Below are 21,361 nucleotides of genomic sequence, written 5' to 3' on the forward strand. Positions count from 1 at the left end.
CAGCCTATTCCTTGGTTTTACTATATCAGGCCGGTGGGGAGATCTCGTTATATATGAAAGATTTTATGGTTTTTCTTTAAACGAGTCAGTTCTATATTTGGAGAGCAATCAAAATTGATTTTACATCTATCTTCCTCTCAAACCTCCACAATTGGGAAACATTATTTAATGTACGAGTTTCCTCCATTCTCAACTATTAGCAAAGAATGATGTGCTAGCATGAAATGACTATCACTATCGTAGTGATAAAAATAACGTTCTACGTCAGATCGCGTAAACTGCTGGCTACTATGCATTGTATTTATACAGCCGTGTGTCCCTCTTTTTGAGAAAGGATGTTAGCTGCATCAGGGAAACATACTGGGAAATAGACATGTGAAGGAACCATAGAAACCCATTCTACCGCGTTTGGGCTCCCCGTACAGCAATCGGACGCAGTAGAACCCGTCTTTCCCCACTGTATAGCTTCCTGGACCGGCGCAATATTCTGACTCCGTGGGATCCATCCCACCCCATTTTACATTTCGAACCCCATACGATCCGTCTCACCCAATTTTACCGCGTTGGGGCTCCAGCGGACCAACCGACGCCATGGTATCCGTCTTCCTCTCTTTTTGGAATTTCTTGACTGAGACACAGAAAAACACAGAGATGCACACACGTGACAAAATAAGTAGAATTATTACATAGCATGATAGTTTGCAGATTTGGAAGTATACATTCACATAAAAGTTTATTTACCCCACTAACATATGACAAAAACAAACTTGCCTTATCAAGGTAAATATAGTAACAAAGACGTAACTCTGGGCAGTGGTCCAGTGGTAGAGTGCTCGTCTACAAGTTGCATGGCAATGGTTCGGCACATCACTGGTGCATGGTTTTGTATCATTATGTGGCATTTTCGTGACAGACAGACCCACACTCTCACAGACTAACCGCGTTATTATATAGCACGATGATTGCATTATTGAGTGATAATGTTCAGAAATTCAATTTAACAGGACCAAATGAGGAATGCGAGAGTTTCCCACACGTACAGTAATCTGAGCAGTTCAAAATTGTAAAAAAAAATAAACGAAGTGGTAGCTCTGTGATATTGAATAGAAAGAAAACAAATGGAATGGAGTAGTAGACATAAATTATAGGAAAAATTAGCAAATGAACAAACAGACTCCTTGCAGAGCGTTAAAAAAAGATAAGAGCGTTCTAATGGAAGGACGGTGAGCGTTGCCCAACACTGAGCGCGCCTCATTTATCATAGTTGGTCATACGGATGTGATCAGTTCTAGACCTTTCTGTTCAAGTAACGCTGAGATCAAATACTTAAAAAACTTTCGCATTCGTTTTTTCTTTCTCTTTTTGCCATGTCTAAATTGAATTCTCCAATATTGTCATATTTCTTTGGAACCTCATTTCGTTTGGGATTAATTTCTTTGGAACCATAGCCATAATTAATACTTCTAAATAGGTAACATCAGTACAACTTGAAATAAAATCGTCAGAAAAAGTAATGTCTAGGAAATATATAATGGTTAGGTGGAAATGCAGAAATAAATATTTCAATCTATTGCACTTTTCCACACTTTCTCGTTTCTCTTGTGTTTCCACAGCAGTGCCGATCCAAGTGCTGTTTTGGAAGTGTCACATAATGCCTACATAGGAAGCCTATTGATTACTCGAACACTTCCGCAAATTCATTCACTTTTTCTTTTGAAAAAATTGCGGTTGTGCTCACTTAAAAATTAAAATCTTAAAAAATTAATGACTTAAAAAATGATTAGTTAACCATAGTTTAGTTAGTAAAATTTAAAAGAAAACTTTCAATCTGTCTCTATAATCGAAGGATTAATCACTTACACTGTTTTGCAAATTTGGAAGTAAACATTCACAGCATTCAATGTACAGCATACATTAAAGTTTATTTACCCTCACTAACATATGAGAGAAACTAACTTGCCTTATTAAACCAAGATACATGGCCACATAGTTTTGGACAATATGTGATGAAGTTTTAAGTGAATTGACGTTATTAACATTATTTTGCTGATCAGAGCTTCACCATATCAAAATTGGCTTTAAGGCTCTTCTTTTAAGGTTCCCACTGACTCCATTACCTTTACTCTTTCGCACAGAATGAGTGAAGTGATGGTGGCGCAGGGGCGCCTCAAGCTGGAGGTGCCGGTTGGGAACGTAGCGATCACTGCTGTACCGCATGCGACAAGACAAGTGGAGCTGTTAAACGAGGTTGTTATTCTCTGGTTTTTAGCCTTCTTTCATTGAGATATGCTTATTCTAACGGTATTCTAGAGCTTGGAAAAGTATCGAATTTCGTACGATGACCCAGTACAAACAGCCGTTGAAGAACCAGGCTGCGAGAAGTTTTTAGTTTTTAATTACGAGGTAATTAAGAGGTACACGCGTCATATTAGGCAGAGGTTGTTGAAATCATTTTAGAAAATTCAGGTATGGCATTCCTCATTTCTCCGCACGTTGCTGCCGTCGATACGGTATTTTCTCAATAAACTACAAGAAGCTCACATGCCATATCATTTTAATCCTACATTGATAATCCACTCAATATCATGTTTTTCTAGTGAAGTAAAGTGAGTTTTCTTTTAATTTATTTGTTTTTTTTAGTCTGATTTTTCTGCTTTTTTCTGAAGATCTTGCCACGACCAAGCACTGACAGCTGTTTATTTTGGCAACATCCAAGGAGGAGTTTTTATCAATCATTGGGAGGTGAAGATTTTCTGTGCTTAGACCGTGTTAGTAGAATTTCCATTCTTCTGCAGTTGATTGATGTCATTGTCGTTGAGGAGGCAAACCTTTTGAACGAACTGCGCAAAATGTCTTTATCAGCTCCTACCTTTTTTATTCCTCTGATTTATAAGAGCGTTTTTATTTCTATAAAAGTTCGTGAAAAGTGTTTTACTGTAGGTTCAGTCCGTGTTGCAATATCTGATCAATAAGACAATGTGAAAAAATTTAAAAAATTAAAGAAGAATTGAAAAAAAATAATAGTTAGGATCACTATTTGCCCGAAGTTGAAGAGATTTTGCTTTTGCACTTGCGTCTGTATCTGTCCTCAAAATAATGCTTTCTTCTCTATGTTGAGCATAAAGGAGAACTTAAAGATCGAGTCCGATTGGAGCGCGTCAGCCTTGTGCACGTGCCGCTTCTTCCGGGCTGTTTTTTGCGGCGAATAGGAAGAAATGGATGGAATCACCTCCCTCTTCGTAATCTAGTATCCCGTATACGACTACTCCACCTGAAATCCTAGTACTACCTCAGATTCGTGGGGTGATGCCTGGTGATGATGTTTCTTTTGTGGTCAAGCGAAAATGAGTAGCCAATTGTCTATTTGGAGTAGTTTATGGAAGTCATGTCTACTCTGCATGCAATTTACATGCATCGAATAAAGCAAGAATTCGTGGGGTGATGCCAGCGCTTCATTTTTGACTTTGTGAATATATAACCTTGCAGTGTGCTCTAAAATATCTCTTATAATGTGAGATTTGGTTGCGCATTGTTCACAAGTGCGTGCTATGTCCAACTCCGTACGCAGAGATGCAGTTGTCGCTGAAACTCTCCGCTTGAACAACGTGAGCATTTGATAAATTCATAACAGCGGAAGAAGGAGGGCGTATCAAGTGAAAAGGCGCAAATGTTGCAGCCGAACAGTAGAATCTCGGTTACATCGTATGCATTGTTGTAGGTCATCCCACTCATTACTTTAAAGGCATCACCCCACGAATCTGAGGTGGTACGGATTTCAGGTGGAGTATTCGTATACGGGATGAGAGACTACGGAAAAAGGGGTGATTCCGTCCATTTCTTCCTAATTGCCGTAAAAAAAAACGGCCCGGAAGATACGGCTTCAGGCGTTTTGGCGCACTATTTTGTACAGGGAGTTCGACTGGAGCGTGCCAGCCTTGTGCGGCGCCGCATCTTCCGGGCCGTTTTTTTAGGAAGAAATGGACGGAATCACCCCCCTCTCCATAGTCTCCCATCCCGTATACGAATACTCCACCTGAAATCTGTACCACCTCAGATTCGTGGGGTGATGCCTTTAACAAACATATCTTCCGTTACCACCGTTTCTTCCATTGTTGTGCGGCTTATTCACAGTTCTCAGCAGTTGGTGTAAAGTGTGTGATTAAACGAATCAGTGGATGCTGCAGTTGCACTAAGATTTGTTGGATTAAAGAATGCAGAAAGTTTTCTGTTATTGGTTTGCCATCTTTACTTTTCTTGAGGAATAAAGGAACTTTCAGTCTGCTAGAAAAGAAACTTCACATAAAGAATACATTTCATAACCTACTTCAACACTCTATGTTCATAATGTTGTGTGCTCAAAATTGTAATCTTTTAGAATTGATTAAGTCTTTTTAGACTCTAGTTGGGCCATCATATGCTACATTATCCTGTTAGATATCTCTACACTCAAATCTGCTGCCTTTCCTGTCTAAATGCTTCGTCTTAGGTGTCCTTCAGAGACATATCCGATAATCCGGGAAAGAAATGGATCGAAATTCATTTCCGCTATGATCAGACCGAAGTGATTAACATCACATTCGAAAATCCCGAGGAAAAAAGTGAGTTTCTAGACTTGCACCCTCATTTACTTATAGTATTCTCAAGCTCTATGACGTTGCCGTCCCGGGGAAAATGTAGTTGATGGGGGCAGGGTACTCAGGGCCGTCCTCATTTCTGGACGCTCTATTTTTTCACCTAGTAACTTTAGCTTACATGTCATAGATCCCCTAAGACTAATGCTTTGGTATTAACGCCTCAACTTATTTAGTTATTTACTTCTAGAAATCCAGAAATAATGGCGCCACTGACTGTACCCTTTCCTCTCCCCACCTCCCCCTCTCCCCAACTACATTTTACCCGCCGTTTCTACAGTGTGGTTCAATCTTTTTTCGCTTTCTTTTATGAAGAAAAAAGTAAGTAACTTCTGCTTTAGGAAATGGTCAGAAAAAGTGCCAAGGAGTTGCTCATTATCAAATTGCGGTATGTTTTGATTTGGTCTTACATTTTATGTGTTATGTTTCCTTGGTGACTTTACGGAGTTTGATTTTGCCAAAACATAAAGTTGTAGCAGCGGAGCCCTACAGACCGAAGACGTTCTGGATTTTGACACGAAACGTCTCGTTCTAACCTTTTTTCATACCATAACGCCACATGAAAGTACCTCAAATTGCAGACATGTGCCCGAAAAATCCTCGTAGTTTAATGTCTTGGAGAATAGAAACGATTAAATAATGCAAGAGATTTTGAAAGTTTTGTGATTCCACACATCTCATAACTTCCTTATTTCTTTAAGAACCATCTGGCACCAGATGCTTCAGCCAGCTAACGGCTATACGCGGATTTCGGGTGCGGGACAAGAGCTGCCCGTAATAATTATGTCTGGTGCCCTCCCTGTGGCCCTGCTGATCTCTGCAGTACGGCTGCCGCCAGACCAGTTGGGTATTATCAAGCGTCAGTACGCTTTTAAACTCTGTCTTCTCCCTCAAAACAAGGTTGCATTAATTTTTTGCATCACCAAAAAAGCACAAAACAGTGAAAGCGTAAACGTCTAGGTATGTTCGTTCTATATCTTTAAAACATGCACAACATGTATTGCAGTCTTTTAGTCTCTTATTTTCGGCTCGCTTCACAGGTCCAAGCTGTCACTTTTAATTGAACTGGAAAACTGTGGTTGATTATTAAGATTATTAGTATTATTACCGCTACTTCTACACGATCAAAGATTCAACACATTCGAAGGCCCAATTGAACCCACCTTTTCACCTTCCATTGAAGTTTCACTTCTATTCCCATTAGAGTTATCCGATGAAGACCATGGGCCCTAACTGTCACTCAGAATATCACGCACGTAGGTTTGTATAAAGCTCAAAAGAGCATATAAGTTACGGAAATCCGTGGAAGACCTAATCCTGAATGTTTTTGTAAATCTGTTTTGAGGTGAGTTGTATATACAGTTATAAGAACAGCAACGGTGTCAATTTGATCAAACTTATTGGTTTCGATCTGTCCGAATTTCTCGCTTCAGATCCGTTTGAATTTTATCCGGCGTGTGATAGTGGATAACGCAGTGACAGACAAGTACGGCAAAGACAGAACCAGAATTCATTTTGAGCTCAACTGTCCTGTTATTATCAGAAAGTCATTTGTGAGGGATGATGTAAGTCATTTTTCCTCTCTTTTGAATGTTGTATTTAGTAAGCTAAAGTTAATTTCATTGCAGAACAACACCCGCATGGAAAATGTCCGGTTTGACAGATGGTGCACCATTCATCGAGGTCGTCGTCGAAATGATACTCCACATGTTCTGGCCATTTCTGACAGTCCTGTATTCACGATTGAGTTTGATGAAAGTTTATCAGTAAGTGCATCAGGCATGTATGGTTGGATTAAAACGACATGAAGCACGGTGCAGCTACGTATGCGGCCGCGCGGAAGAGAAAGCGGTTACAATCGAGACAGGACCACTGCTGACTACAACGAAGAATGGGAGTGGCAAGGATCCTCCTTCGTCCCTACCCCTATCCGCGTCGCTCTATCGCACCTCTTCGAGCGCCGCTTACGCGATTACACCGTGCTTCATGTAGTTTTGTCCCTACTATACAGGAATCTGTTATTACTCGCAATACTGTTCTTTCGTAAATAAATACATTGTGGGGTAAACGATAGAGGCCTCGACTAAATATGACTAATATACTAATATACCAATATGCCAGTATGTTTCATATGTTTTTTTCTTGTTCGAAAACACTGCAGTCCATATGGTATTATACAATATTCGGAGGTCCTGAATAGTATTTTTTAAATTTTTAATATCATTTCTAAACTGAATAGAATTTTTCTCAGGATTCAACTACCTATGAGATATTGTCGCGACTTCGTGTAAGAACTGGTGTTAGCATCGAATTTGCAACATACCGAGTAAGTTCTGTTATTTCTCACCTGTATGCAGAATATGATTTTGTGGGCGATGTGACAGTATTAGTTTTGTGTTTTTTTTTTTTTTTTTTTTTTTTTTTTAAAATTTTTTTTTTTTTTTTTTTTCCTTCCCCCCCCCTTTTTTTATTTTTTTTTTTTTTTTTTTAAAGAAAGGGGTTTTTTTTTTTTTTTTTTTAAATTTTTTTAAAAAAAAAAAAATTATAAAAAAAAATTTTTTTTTTCTCCCTCTTTTTTTTTTTCCTCTTCGAATGGACTTTTACGTCTCAGTCAACATTATACTTAAACACTTATCGATATGTGCATATGTACTTTACCATAACCTAAAAAAGCTGGTCTTATTGGAAAGAATGCTGCTAAATAAATAATCACGATTTGCGATTCCAGTGTAACGGGGTAGTCAAGCCTACTGCCTGCACAGATTCTGTAACAAATAAATTTTTGTTCTATAAGTTCAGTGTTACATGCTGTCTCATTTATGTAACATATCCTTACAAATAGGCTTGATCACTCAATTGGTGGGTCACATTGCCCGTCCTGTTCCATGTTGGAAGTTGATCGCCTTGAACTTTGAATAGATTAACCTAATTTCTCAAAGGAACATTTTCTGGAATTTGGCTTTGTTTGCTTTTAAGTTCTTGCGCTCCGAGTTCAATCGCATTGTCCAAGATAGCGGGACTAACGAATAGTGTTGCAGATTGTCGACAAGCTGTACTCTGCATTTGAATGTCCTTACGCTTATTGGAGTACGGGCTGCAATGAGGATGTGAACGCCGCTACTCACGATCAGACCATGAGCCTTTTTATTCGTGATGTATGCAAGTACTAACAATCGAGTGTGGGACAAAACACGAAAGAAACGGAACAATAGGAAATTTAGTGCTTCTGCACTGCTGACTAGCTGACCACTGCCGACCTGTTCCACCCTTTCCGTGTTCTTGACCCACGCTTAAGCATAATATTATGCAGCAGTATTGTCCGTGATTGCAGACAGTGAAAGAAGAAGATATCGAGCCAGATGTGAAACGCGTACCCGATGTGATTAGGGAAAGGACATTCTCTTTGCAATATCTGATCGAATGCTTAATCTCGAGGTCAGTTTTTCTCAGAATCCCCCAGCACAAAAATGATTTCAAAGTACAATCCTTATGCGATCACCATGTTTTTGGATGGTTCTGCCAAAAGAAAGTGTTGTACGTTCTAAGAAATCTTTCACCGAGTTTCTCATCCAGAACTATTCCTTAGTACTCGAGAAGAGATCCGATCTATACATAATTAGAGCAAGTGAAGAACTTTGTTTTTACTGGTGCAAAAACTATGCGATCGTTTATAGAAACATGGACTTTTTGAGAGAAAACCTATAAAAATAAACAAGCAACAACAATTTTAATTGATAGTTGGCATGACCTTAATGCTTTCGTATTACTTCGAAAATCCTCAGAGAGAGAGAAGCCAGAGCCAAAGCAAGAGAGGGAAGCTACGAGGTCCTAAACTCTTTAGCATTTGAATTTCTTCCGAGTTTTTTTGAATTGAAATGCGGCTAATCCGGAACTAATTTATGCAATACCACTGTAGATCGGCTCGTTCATCCAAGCGCCACGAATTTTCTGCCGCAGAATGCGCTCCATGCCACACAAGTGCCACCAAATTTCACAAGAACCCGATAAATTCCCTGAAGTTTTGCGGGTTTCTGCGAAGAACTGTCCAGTAATTACCTGTCTAAGAGCAATGTCAATTATCTTCTCGTAGCTGCATATCATATTCGTCCAATTCCAGCAAATTATTTTCAAAAAAAAAAAAAAAAAAGAAATTGAAGCCTGTCTCGGCTAACGAGTTACTCTTCGGACGCTCTTCACCCTCTGGGTGGTGATGCTAGGAAACTGGTCGATGTCGCGGGTTTGCTTGCAGACAGGCAGGGGACGAGACTTTCTTGCGTCTTTTAGAGCGGTTGTACTGTCTGAAGTCAAACTGAACGAATGTTGCCCTGTTGCTGCGATCCGCTAATTTCGGAGACCGCCCACGGGGATGTTTCCTTTTGTAATTCACTGGACTTTCAGGTTCTAAGTTGCGTGTGATTGCTTCTCAAGAAAGACTAGCTTTTTGCCAGTTAAAAAATCTAAAAACCTTCTAAAAATACTAAAGGTTTCTAAAAATACTACTTAAGAGATTACTAAAAGTTTTTAGAAATACTACTTAAGAGATAAGTAGAGAAGAAAAAAGGGAAATCAACTTAGTTTTTTTTTTTTTTTTTTGAAAAGACCGAGTCGACCACAACTGTAACCTGAGGGTCTACAGTTTCTTTTTGTTTTGAGGGATCTTCAGTACTGAGGAATTCGATGAAACAGTTCAGGTGCCATGCAAGTCCTGTATCTAACCAAAATATAAGAAATGTGATGGGATAGTTTTTACGCAGTAATGGAGTGTACTGTTTTTTCATTCAGAGGAGCAGTTGTAAAAGATCAGCTGCTGCTTGATAAGACAGTTTGGATCGATTTTCTGAGGGTCCTGAATCGGTGCTACCGTGAATCAAGAAAGGTAAGTCGCACTGTTGAGACACCCGATGTAGAATATTCTGCTGAACAATATTCGTACGAATGAATAGCGCTCGAATTGGATTGTTCGGATCGAGTTGGAATGTACTAGTTTTTAGTTTTTAGTTAACAATAGTTTTTAACCCTTTGAACATTTGTGTAGTCTAATCTTTTCGGGCATTTGTCCGCGTACAGATATTCGGTCGAAAACACAACTAGTGCGAGATCGCCTATGAGTCCTTGTTCAGATTCAATTCTAGGTGCAACTATTGCTTCAGGTTTGCCTGTACGCTTTGGAGCGTCTGATAACCATGATTGACGAGAGGAAAAGGCTTGGATCTCTGGTATTGGTGAGGCTAATCATATCTTTTCATATCTATTCTATCTACAATTCGCCTGTTATTCTCTCTTGTTTATCTATGTTAAAACGAGACATCCATGTAATAGTTCTTCTTCTACAATCGCATTTAAAATGAATCGATGTTCCACCTAAGCACTGTAACGGATTTTTCTCTACCGTTTTTGCTTCATCACATCCAAAATGAACATTTCCTCTCTATTGTTGGATACACACTTCCTCTTTAATCAAATCGAGAGTTATTCGTAGTTACAAGACTGTGCGAAGATGTTTTTCTCTAGGTGTGGCTAGCTACATATACTTTAAATTGGAACTGCCTCATAGGATTCGCTTTCAGGCTTTCATTACTGAGTACGAAACGGAATATGGGCGTGGAATGGCGTCCACATTATCATGGCAACAAGAACATGATTACAGAGATGGATATAGGAAGGTGAGAAAGGTGAGCATTTCGACAACTTCCCTTCATCAGCAGTTCGCACACAACTTCGGCGTGGGTACGCGCTCATCATTTAAGGAATTCACAATTGTTTCTCTGCATAAAATAGTTGATCAACAAAAAAAGTTCGAAAGGGTCAAGAAATTTTTGGCGTTAAACTTCATCTTATAACGCGTTTCTTATTTTGTCATGGAAAACGTGGACTTTAACTACCTGATATTCTCGTACACAAAGTACCATAATGCAAATATATTGGATTGCTCAGGGCTAAGCAAATTGAGCGGAATTGAAGATAAAATACAAATACTGATGATCGATGTTAGTTGCGTAGGTGTCAGCATGTCGTATTGATTCGACGTAAAAACATTTTTGACAATTTTTTTCCGCATATGCACTTGAAGGGAAAAAAGGGCACAAAGAACAAACACATCTGTTCCTTAGAAAAAAAATTTTTTTTTTACTCGAGAATTCGGACACCTCTGTTCCATATTTGTTTCGGCGACGATTTATCAGTTTTACAGCTCGTCATCACCCAAACGAGAATAATATATGTCGTACCGGAAACGTTAATGGCGAATCGCGTTATACGATCGTACGATCATGATGGCACACGGATAATTCGCGTCACATTCAGGTTCTAAGAATAGCATTATTTTTTTGAAAAAAAATGCAGTTTACTTAGCTTCAAATCTTATTTTTAATTTTCAAGAGACGATGATAACCAAACGATGCGTACGAATAAAACATCGAAAAGTCTAATTGTAAAAACGCTGAAGAAATATATGCTTGACGGACTTGTTGTTGCTAGTAAGAGCTTTTGACTTTCAGTTTTACTCTTCAAATAGAACATTGAAACTTCTTTCGTTCTTCAGATCGGAGTTTTGGATACCTAGGGAGTTCGAACTCACAGATGCGCGATTCCGGAGCATATTTTATGGAGAAGTATTCAAGGGGAGAACTTAAATCCTACCTCGACGAATACGGAGAAAAACCACCGAATAATTGGCAGCCGAAAATCGATAAGGCGAGAGAGAATCTTGGCAGGTGAGGCCTGGAAACGGATGAGCCGGGTACAGGTCACGTTGCTTGTTGCGCAGATCATTTTGCTCTCAAGGTTTTCAAATTTGCTAAGGGGAGAATTGGAGGCAGAAAATGATTCAGATTCACAGAGATGGAAAGTATACCGAAGCTGATGGCGCGTTTGGGTCAATGCTTCACGCAGAGCAAGGTGAAGACTAGCACTTTTGACCCCTTCTGGTTCCAATGTCAAACTCTCTTTCCAGAAATCAGGCGTTCCAATCAAGAGATGTGAATATTGCGTAACGTATGACATCGTTGGTGGAAGCAATAACAAAGGGTGAGGGTTCGGTAGTCTAATTCTTGATCTCCAATGATGGATAACGAACGAAAGCACTACATCTTCCAGAAAAGAATATACATACAGTGATGGAGTAGGCATGATAAGCAGAAAATTAGCGGCCGATATCGCAAGAGACATGTTGTTGGAAAGATGTGTGCCAAGTTGCTTCCAGGTGGGTATTTCGCTGCTGTTGACGCGCATTATCCATTAAACCTAGGCTTGGGTTTTAGTGTTTTTTTTTCCTTTTGAAGAAGAAAGATATGTGATTTCCATGCAGTTTCGTTTTCGCGGGATGAAAGGCGTGACAGCAGTTGATCCGTTGTTGGATGAGATCAGCAAGTGGGCGGCAAATAATGATATAGCACTGCCTAAGAAGACGTTTGGTAGCTGGGATATGAAAATTGTATTTAGACCAAGTCAGATCAAGTAAGGTTATTTTATATTATACGGTTATTCAGGCTAATTGGTTATTAAAGGTTCGATGCTATGCGTACGTCAAATGATTCGCTAGAAGTCGTCAAGTATTCAGCTCCTGTGCCAGTCGCCCTTAACAAGCCGTTTATTTGCATCCTTGATCAAGTAGGAATACAGCTTTTTTTGTTTGCTTCAGTATTCATTTGCGTTATGGTGATGCTACTACACAAGGCTTAATACATTTCTACATTTTTTCTACAATTTTTAACTGTTAAATGCTCTGATATTTGTTTACCATTGGGTAGCGTTCTTTTTTCAAGTGGAGTTCAAGTTTTTTCAAGTTTTTCATTCGATCTTAAAAAATTAAAAGTGGATGATTTGGAATCGAAATATTGCACGTTATTATAGAACGGAAAGCGCAATTGAAGTTAGCAAAATCTGCTCGTCTCTTTTTGGCGCGAAAGAACCTCTGAAAATATCTGTTCATTTTGCATCTGAATGGAGAAGTAAAGTCAGATCGAAATCACCTGAATTCTGTTGCAATTGCGTAAGCGGTTGGTCGAAGCGGCACGATGGAGCCTTCACTCAGCTTCGCAACTTGATTGGGATCCCATGGCTGCTACAACCGCTTTCGCAAATCAGGTCATTCTGATCCGACTGTTCAATGCAATTATATTCACACAGCTTTGAAAATGTGCGCTTTTATTTCTGAGTTATTCAGTACTCTTTATGTTGGGTCGTTTTTATTATATTAGTGTTTTAGTAACTTTCGCAAGAGCGTCCTCATTTTTTCTCCCAACGTCATTCCGTATAAGTTAGGTTGTTGGAGATTGCTTAATTTTTATGATTTGCCATTTAAGGTATCCGAGATGCAATCCTACGACTGTCACGTTCGAGTCACGAATCGGATAGAAGAATTGCTTGAAACACAACTGCGGACTTTTGCCAGGACAATGTTACGTGAGCACGATTGCAGGAATAAACTCAAAGTAGGAGATTACAGTAACGTGACTGAACTGCATTATCATCGCTTTGTTAAGGAGCTCCCGAAACGAGTGGACATAGATCGGCTGTCTGTAGTATCTGGGTTTCAGTTGAGCACTGAGCCATTTTTCAGATCACTGATTAAAGCCACTATCAAATATGCGATAAGTGAGTAGCTTTTATTCGATGTGGTTAGTGGAACCATTGTTCTGGTAAAATGGGAAAACAATAATAATTGATCTTTTTATTATCGTGCATCTATTTTACAAAGCCTGACAAGCGGTAATAAATTGGAAAAGGTTATCCACAATGACGTATTGTTTTTGAATGATAATTCGTGTACAAAATCGAGAACATATGAAACGTATACGACTAGCCTCGTAAATATATATCGTTATGATATTAATATTTTGATTAGCTTTATATTACCCTAAGAAGCAGGGCTGGATCACTAAATCTTCGCTCATTGTTAACAGTCACAAGTGGTTATTCTGGGTTAAATAAATTTAGGGGTTAAACTTCTCAAATTTATTGAAAACTTTCCCTTGATTTATTAAAGGAACAGTTTGTCAGGCTTGAGTTTTTTTTCAGCCAAACAAATGCGCAAGCAACAAATCCAAATTCCATTCGATAAAGGCAGATCCATGTTGGGTGTGGTCGATGAGACTGGACAATTGCAGTACGGACAGGTTTTCGTGCAATACACAGAAAATATTGCTCTAAAGACTCCACCTCCGAATGCGTCAAGGAAGGTGCTGACCGGTAGGTTGTTTTCAGTAAACGGTCTTCTTTCAAGTCATCTGACCTTTTTTCCAGGCAAAGTGCTAATCACGAAGAATCCGTGCATAGTTGCTGGCGATGTGCGCGTGTTCACCGCTGTAGATGTGCCAGAGCTGCACCATATGTGCGATGTGGTGGTGTTCCCCATGCATGGTCCACGTCCGCATCCGGATGAAATGGCAGGTGAGTAGCGCGAGTTGTCCAAGTGTGAGTACGGGATAAAGATTTGGGGAAATGATGGCGTTTTCGCCAGAACTCTTGAATGCTCTCTTTTTGAATGCAAGAGAGTCGAATACGAGACTCAGCATGTTGTTGTTGTGAAGGGGAATCAAGGGATAGAGGGTTCCTCAGTTCAGAAGGAGATTCTCAGATCTTTTCGTCACAAATTTCTAGAAAATTTGTTTAAGGTGTAAAGGAATAAAAGAGCAGCATTGCAAACAAAAATATAATTCATCAAAAGTAACTTGCTGGAAGTTGAGATAAAATGGGAATCTAGAAATGAGCAATTTTTGTTTATTCAGTAAAATTTTTGTGGCATATTCCATGAACTATGGGTTCCACCCCAGATGGTTGTCTTTAGGATTAATTTCCTAATGAGTCCGTGGCGTTCATTCCTCTCTAGCAGCATTACTACTTTTGTTGATGATCAAATCAAGCGAAAGCTGGTCTCATTGGTTCTCTACAATCTGAATTTTAACTTTAATTTGAAAGTTTTGCTGTTTCGTATGCCTCGTGGAGAAGTGCTCCTTCATTTGCTTTCCTTCAAGTGTTGATAAGTGCGCATAGTCGAGCAATTATTTACGGAGGATGAATATTCGAATAAAAATGAACATGGAAGGATTATTTATCTTTTTTCTCAAAATTATCTTTATATCAGGATCCGATCTGGATGGAGACGAATATTCCGTGATCTGGGACAACGACTTGCTGTTGGATCGTAACGAGGAACCTTTTGACTACACCGCAGATAAACCTGAGACTAAACCGATTAGTAAAGAAACCTTGGTGCTGTACGGTGTTTCTATTTTTGCTATTAATTGTGGATTGAACTTCAACCACAAGGTTTTCTTTTTTTTTTCTTTAGAATGAGGACATGGTTGATTTCTATATCAGTTATATTACGCAAGATTCAGTTGGAACAATTTCGAACTCATTTTTGTTCCAGGCAGATTTGTACGGATTGAAGTCAGAGGTAACTTTAATCTCGCTAATTTCCAAGCGACTCATTCAATTGGTGATATTAAATTGAAACAAAACTTTGAACTTTGTGACTTGTGACTGATCTTTCGACGTGTGTCCGACTGGGTTAAAGCCAACCAATAATATTTTCATTTAAATTTCCTGCCACTCCCTCTCTTACTTTTCGTGACACAAAAAGATTATTTTATTCGAGAACGTGGGGAAACTATTTAGATCAATGATTGGCAACGCTTAAACCATGTTTTACAGTGGAAAATTAAAGACAGCATTTGGGGAAATTTGAGCTGAAATCTCTTCTACAGTTCGTAGTTCACAAGTATATCATATTGAAAACGCGTAACTCCTGCAAATCCGTACATTTGAGGCATCAAGTGCACCCAGAGACTTTAGTCTCACGATGTCTGCGAAGGTGTTCGACAAAATTAGTTGCGCGTCCTCGTAAAATTGGAACACTCGTCGTGGTAGAACATTAATATCCTTCTTTAATCTGTTATTAACTTGCTTAAGGGCATTGGCCCTGGTGGAATGGAACGTGCACATAAAACCGGGCTCTAACGTACCTTGTGGAGAATAAAGCGGTCTCCACGCCGTTTTTTTAGGACGACTAGGTAAAGATGTAAGGAACTACGTTAGGTTCAGCTGTCTACTGCTCGCACTCTGCGATTTCGCTGCGGATTCTGCACTACGTCAAAATCGTGATACGCTGCCTTCAAGCCTATGATATTTATCCAATAATCTCAATTATTTTACGTAGTGGTCACTGTTGCTCTTCGACTGCTTACCGTAGCTAAGTAGCCAGCGCACCACGAAGTCGATAAAATTCGTTTTGTTACTGTCATAACTAGAATTAAGCTCAAGAGCGACATTTAGCCATAGAAATCTTATATTTCAACATCTATACATTACTTTCCTATGATTCTGATGCATCACTTATGTTTTATTATCTTTTTTAGACGATAATCCATTTCCGATGAGCCAATTGAATAAATTTGAAACACTTAATATAAATTTTCTTGAACTATTTTGAACTTAGACCAAACTCAGATGCACAGTATGCTGATAGAGGCCTGAGATTCAAAGCGGACACTCTTCCAGGTGTGCTTGCGACTAGCCAAGAAGATCTCACAAGCAGTTGATTTCACAAAAACTGGGCTACCACCACGACCTCTTGTCAAGGACTGGACAGAAGGTTTGCGAAAGTTTTGATTAAACCTTCGGCTTTTTTTTATTTTGTAACTTTTAGATGAAGAAACGGGTAAACAAATTCCTCCGGAGAAAAGCGAACGTCAACCAGACTTCCACTTTGGCAACGACTATGAACCAATCTATCGTAGTGCGCGATTGTTGGGGCAGATCTACAGGTCGATCTAAAAGCCTTCTTGAAAGCGTTAGAGGACTAATGTGTTCGGGGTTTCAGAGAGATCAAAGCCATAGAGGAAGTGCTGAAGATTTCCGAAGACATAGATGAACAGGATGTGGTGAAATGCGATAGGTATCTGATGGTTGAAGGATGGGACAAGTACAAAGAAATTGCGGAAACCCAGCTGTCCAAATATAAAGGGCGGCTGAGGGTTGGTTTTGTCGGATGTAGGAAGAATTATTAGTACACACATCTCATGGCAATTTCAGGCAATAATGGAGAACTACGGTATCAAGACGGAAGGGGAAGTATTTTCGGGCTGCATTTGTGAGATGAGAAACCGTATATCGGATAAGGATCAGGATGACATGTCGTTCTACAACACGAACGAAGTGATCGAGAGAAAGGTCACCAATCTTTTTCGTGAGTACCGAGAAGAATTCTTCCAGGTTTGTGGGTTGATTAGTTTGATGTCTCAGTTTCATAGTCATGATGGTGGGATCGGCAAGGTTTTCGTTTCCTTCGATTTCAGGAATTCGGTGGATGGGAGAGGTGCACAAAGCTGGCCGATAAGAAATTTGCAGTAGAAGGAAACATTTGTCATCGTCATGTGCAGCATCCTTCGCTGGAGATGCAACAGAAAGCCGTTGCATACTACCGCGTTTGTTATGGTGAGCATTTGATCGAAATAATATATATATATAAAAGATAAATGTTCTGCTTTCTTGGAAAAATCGAGCGCACCGTGGTCGACTTTCTATTTGTTCCATCATTAAAGCGTTAGGAGCTGCTGCCATATAGCTCGAGCAGAACTTGATCAGGGATTTGGACCTCAGCAGTGTTGTTATGTCACGAGTGTTTGTCTAGAGATCTAGTGAAGAACACCAAGAACACACGATTTCGTGCTCACCTCTTTAACACTACCATAATTCCTGCTTTGACCTATGCTTCAGAAACCTGGGCAATTCGTAAGCAGAAAAAAAAAAGGCGGTGAGCTTTTTTTTTGTGCCCAGCAAGTAACGTGAAGGAGTTGACATTGGTAACTAGTATAAGAGAACTAGTGTTGGTGCGGATTTTTTCGGTTTTTCTTAAGCATAGGAAAACTCGAACACGGGCAGTAGAAAGCAAATTGAAATTGGAGTTTCTATGGATTTCTAGCAGTAAATGAGCGTTACCAGATGTGATGATTTGAGGCTCGCGGCGCAGCCCCGCTAGATTGACGCAGACGGTTTTTTACACTCAGAATACTTTTTTTCTCTCTCTTTTCGATATTTTGTTTATTTCACAGAAACCGCACAACAAACTCTGGAAAGGATGCTGTCGTTTGCATGGTTAGCATATGACGTGCTGGCTTTGGTGAAACAAGAGCGAATTATTAACGATGAAGAACATATCCCAGCCGCGGCACCACTCTACGATGTAGGTCCTTGAATTGTCCTTCAGCCTTAAATTGTGACTGCTACGAACATGCTATATGTGCTTTAAGATGCAGTTTAGGTGCTGAAGAAGCGCATTGCGGAGTATTGCTGCCATCATAAAGCAAGATTTTTTAATTTCGTGCAATTTCCAAATGAAGAGGCTCGACAGCCACTCCGAATGTATACAGAACACTACCCAGGTACGCTTCATTTTACTTTTCATTCCCCTGATTGGAGTTTCACCGAGGCCACTTAGAAATATTACTTTCTACCAGGTCTCAGTTGTGTTATGTTCATCGTCTCCGAATGGGCGGCGCAAAATCAGCTGTTCACCGGACGACTTCAAAGCCATCACCTATGTTTGATTCTCATACTCTTTGCCATTGGACGGATTGTAGGTTGCCTTAACCGTTCGAAACCATTTCTTGAGAAGGTGAGTTGTTTATTCGGCCGTGTTATACAGTATTTGTGAGCGCGAATATATTAACAGCAGATTCAAGTACTTCTACTTAAGCTTGAAGGCATGGAAGTTTCCACTGACGACCCCGAGGAAATAGACGAGGACAATCAGATGGAATTAATTGTTGCATTTTTCGAGTGTTTGGCTTCAAGAGCTTTCCGAAAATTGCAACACATTTCTTTTGATGAGTTAGGCTATGCATCGGTGTTCCTACGTGGAGAGTGGATACCTGTGCATGAGGTTAGTGATCATACTGAGTGAATTCCGTTGCGTTTGTACCTTCAAGAGCTTTCCGAAAATTGCAACACATTTCTTTTGATGATGATGATTCTGCAGATGGCTGTGAAGACTTACTACAATATGGTGTTCAACCTGCAGTTCGATGAACTTAATGATGAACACTGGACGGATCCAGGAAGTAGTGTGACAGTACGCGAATGTGAACCATTTGTCATTGAACTTCCTGGTACGTTCCAAATTTCTGTTGTATGGAGAAAGCAGGGGAGGTGGTTTGAGGACAAAACATCTGGCATTATATATTTACTGAGTTCCGAAATGATTATGTTTCGGCCAATTACGCAGTACCGATGGTGCTGTCCCATAACGGTATACCTGACCTATTTCTTCATATAAAAATACATATATACACGACATGCTACTTTAAATTCTCCAATAATTTGCTAACTATAGCTGCAAATTCAGTGTAAAATGAGAAGAATCTCTGGCTCTCATGTCATTGCTGATACATTTGCTGGATTCTCTACTTTTGCGACCACGCAAGATCTGATGAGACTGCACCACAATTCGTAGTAAATCGTAATCCGTTCTATTAAAAGAATTAGCAGAAATGTTTGGCGTTGATCAATTACGTTGGGTGCGCGATTTCCATTGAGAATGGAAGTAAGAGCTTGCGAAGCGTGTGTGGTCTCTAAAATGATGCCTGCCGATATATCAGGTCAGAGTCCTTAACTACGGACAAGTCTGGCACCATGATATCTACCGAGGAATGAAATCTTAGCTGGTCTCGTGTTGAACCATCGACCGCAGAAACACTGTGGAACTTTTTACAACTGCGACCCCTTGCCATCAATTCCATTAGTCCATAGATGGCTACGGCATCACTCAACGAGGAACGCGTTTGAGCTGTGTCGCTACGACAAAAACACCAGAAACTTTATACTTCTACAAATGTTTGAAATATTTTCAAATTGTTTCTTAATCGTTTTTTTTTCTTATTCGAGCAGTACGATGCTCTCACATTATAAGAGACAATTACTGATGATTAAGCAGATGCCTATTTTCACAGAATCCCTAACAATTCCAGAGAACTTTGGTGATGAAGAGATCAAAAGCCAGATCAAATTGAAGACAGGCATTGAAGAAATCGTGCTGAGAAGGCTGAAGAGTCGACACCAAGATTACAGTAACATACATTATTGATATTGATTGGTCAGATTTCTACGTTACTCAGATGTCAAATTGAGGTCGAGTTGCGGTTTCTGCTCGAGGCACGGTTCAAAGTCTACGAATGCTGAGGGACCTGGTCACTGTGAAACCGCTGATTAAGACCGCCGCCCAGGGAAAAGAGATCTCTCGCCAACTTTGTACATTGATATATGAGAACATTGTAAAACGATAACATAGACATACTCATGCTTGGTCGCACTCATCGCACAATGCCACTCGGAGTGAGTGCTCGCCGATATTTTGCTGGAATGAGTCCAACGTACTTCACGTGGCTACGTCAGCTATCTGTCTTCTCAGACATGCACTCGCTCCCTTTGTAAATAAAACGGAAGTTATCTAGTTAATCGGTATGTAAAAAAAGAAGAAGATTACTTTGCGGATATCTCATTTCTGGCGGCTACTAATGCAACATTTGTATCATGCTCATTCAAGTAAGGGTTAATTTTTTGAGTTGAAGTTTCTGACTTCAATTATCTCATACGTATTGTTTTAATTGTACGGTTGCTTATACGTTGTATTATATTTCCGTTCAAGCTAAGATGGAGTATGATGCAATAGAATTTAATTTAGTTTGTTGCCGTCTTCGTCTAGTTGGTTTTAGAGGTGTTGTTTGTGTAAAAGAGTGAAGATTTAGCATCTTTTTTTGTGCTATTGTATCTTCAACTTATGAAATTAACACATTTTGCTGCAATTTGGTGTTCCTGTTTCTTCCAGTTATCAAGCTTTGTCGGGGAACTTCGATGAGGAATTGTTATTTAATGAGTCAGATTTGCTTTGATTTGCTGTCGTCGATCGAGCCTTCATTCTTTCCAGAACATTCTGGCGGTGTTTTCACATATGACTGTGTTGTCACTTGCAACAAACATCAGCTTTTTCACTCTCGTTTCAATTTTTTTGCGTGTCTTTTGTGGGTCTACAAAATGACGTGAGGGTTTACTGTGAGATCCGTAGAAACATAAAACTACCGCCAGCAAATCTCAGCGATAACTCATGCGATATCTGATACGTAGTCATGTGTGTGACCGGCCCTGTACTACTCTTAGTTGCGTAATTTCCTCATATGGCAGAGAGGCTGATTGCAAGGTATCGGGATTAGTTTATCGTATCACGTGCAGGTTGTATGATGCACAAAAGAAACTGTTTATTCGGGTAAGGAAGCGTCTAGATAGGCTCACAAGTGAAACTTTCTACCCTATCGAAGTTCACCGCGAAATACTTCATCAAAACTCCGAAATAGAAGTAGAAGATCTTATGCTAAGCGTCCGAAGTCATATCACTAAGAAAATTTGAAGCGTTTTGGATAAATCCCCAAAGTCCAGAAATCAATAGGAAGGGTGAGTGCATTGCGATCACAAAACGAACCAGCCCCGTATCATCCCAACACTCCAATACATTCGTCGCCAGAGCTTGTGAAGAGGCCTGATAGATTACACTGGATCTCATGAAGTTTCCCGGTCTACCAGTGGGACAAATAATATCGTTTGATGCTGCACAGATGATATCGTTCAAGCGGTTGCGAACTACCTGAAGCTTTAAATTGTTCGGTGGTATTTCCACAAGCGAAACATTACTATCTAAGCCACACATAACCTGCACTCTCAATCAATTGTAGTCAGAC

At 39.8% G+C, this 21,361-nt stretch overlaps 1 protein-coding gene across 1 annotated transcript; it reads left to right on the forward strand.

The window, feature by feature from the left end:
* Window positions 1–2,136: 2,136 nt before the first annotated feature.
* On the forward strand, window positions 2,137–19,915 carry RB195_004072 (uncharacterized protein; the record flags this gene model as incomplete). The annotated part of the gene is made up of 40 exons (XM_064178539.1): window positions 2,137–2,247; window positions 2,311–2,403; window positions 2,467–2,606; window positions 2,667–2,742; window positions 4,487–4,598; window positions 4,973–5,019; window positions 6,065–6,196; window positions 6,260–6,397; window positions 6,883–6,957; window positions 7,670–7,786; window positions 7,963–8,066; window positions 9,414–9,507; window positions 9,782–9,853; window positions 10,199–10,303; window positions 10,822–10,934; window positions 11,010–11,107; window positions 11,173–11,344; window positions 11,462–11,528; window positions 11,584–11,657; window positions 11,727–11,832; window positions 11,938–12,086; window positions 12,137–12,239; window positions 12,935–13,063; window positions 13,115–13,226; window positions 13,650–13,820; window positions 13,875–14,021; window positions 14,716–14,843; window positions 14,923–15,030; window positions 16,134–16,227; window positions 16,282–16,399; window positions 16,456–16,609; window positions 16,668–16,847; window positions 16,931–17,069; window positions 17,687–17,817; window positions 17,896–18,016; window positions 18,092–18,249; window positions 18,331–18,516; window positions 18,613–18,742; window positions 19,601–19,699; window positions 19,761–19,915. 40 exons carry the CDS (start codon window positions 2,137–2,139, stop codon window positions 19,913–19,915), a joined length of 4,758 nt encoding a protein of 1,585 aa, XP_064033042.1.
* Window positions 19,916–21,361: the final 1,446 nt, after the last annotated feature.

The sequence above is a fragment of the Necator americanus genome, chromosome I, assembly GCF_031761385.1.
Source record: "Necator americanus strain Aroian chromosome I, whole genome shotgun sequence".
In the NCBI taxonomy this organism is placed as follows: Eukaryota; Metazoa; Nematoda; class Chromadorea; order Rhabditida; family Ancylostomatidae; genus Necator; species Necator americanus.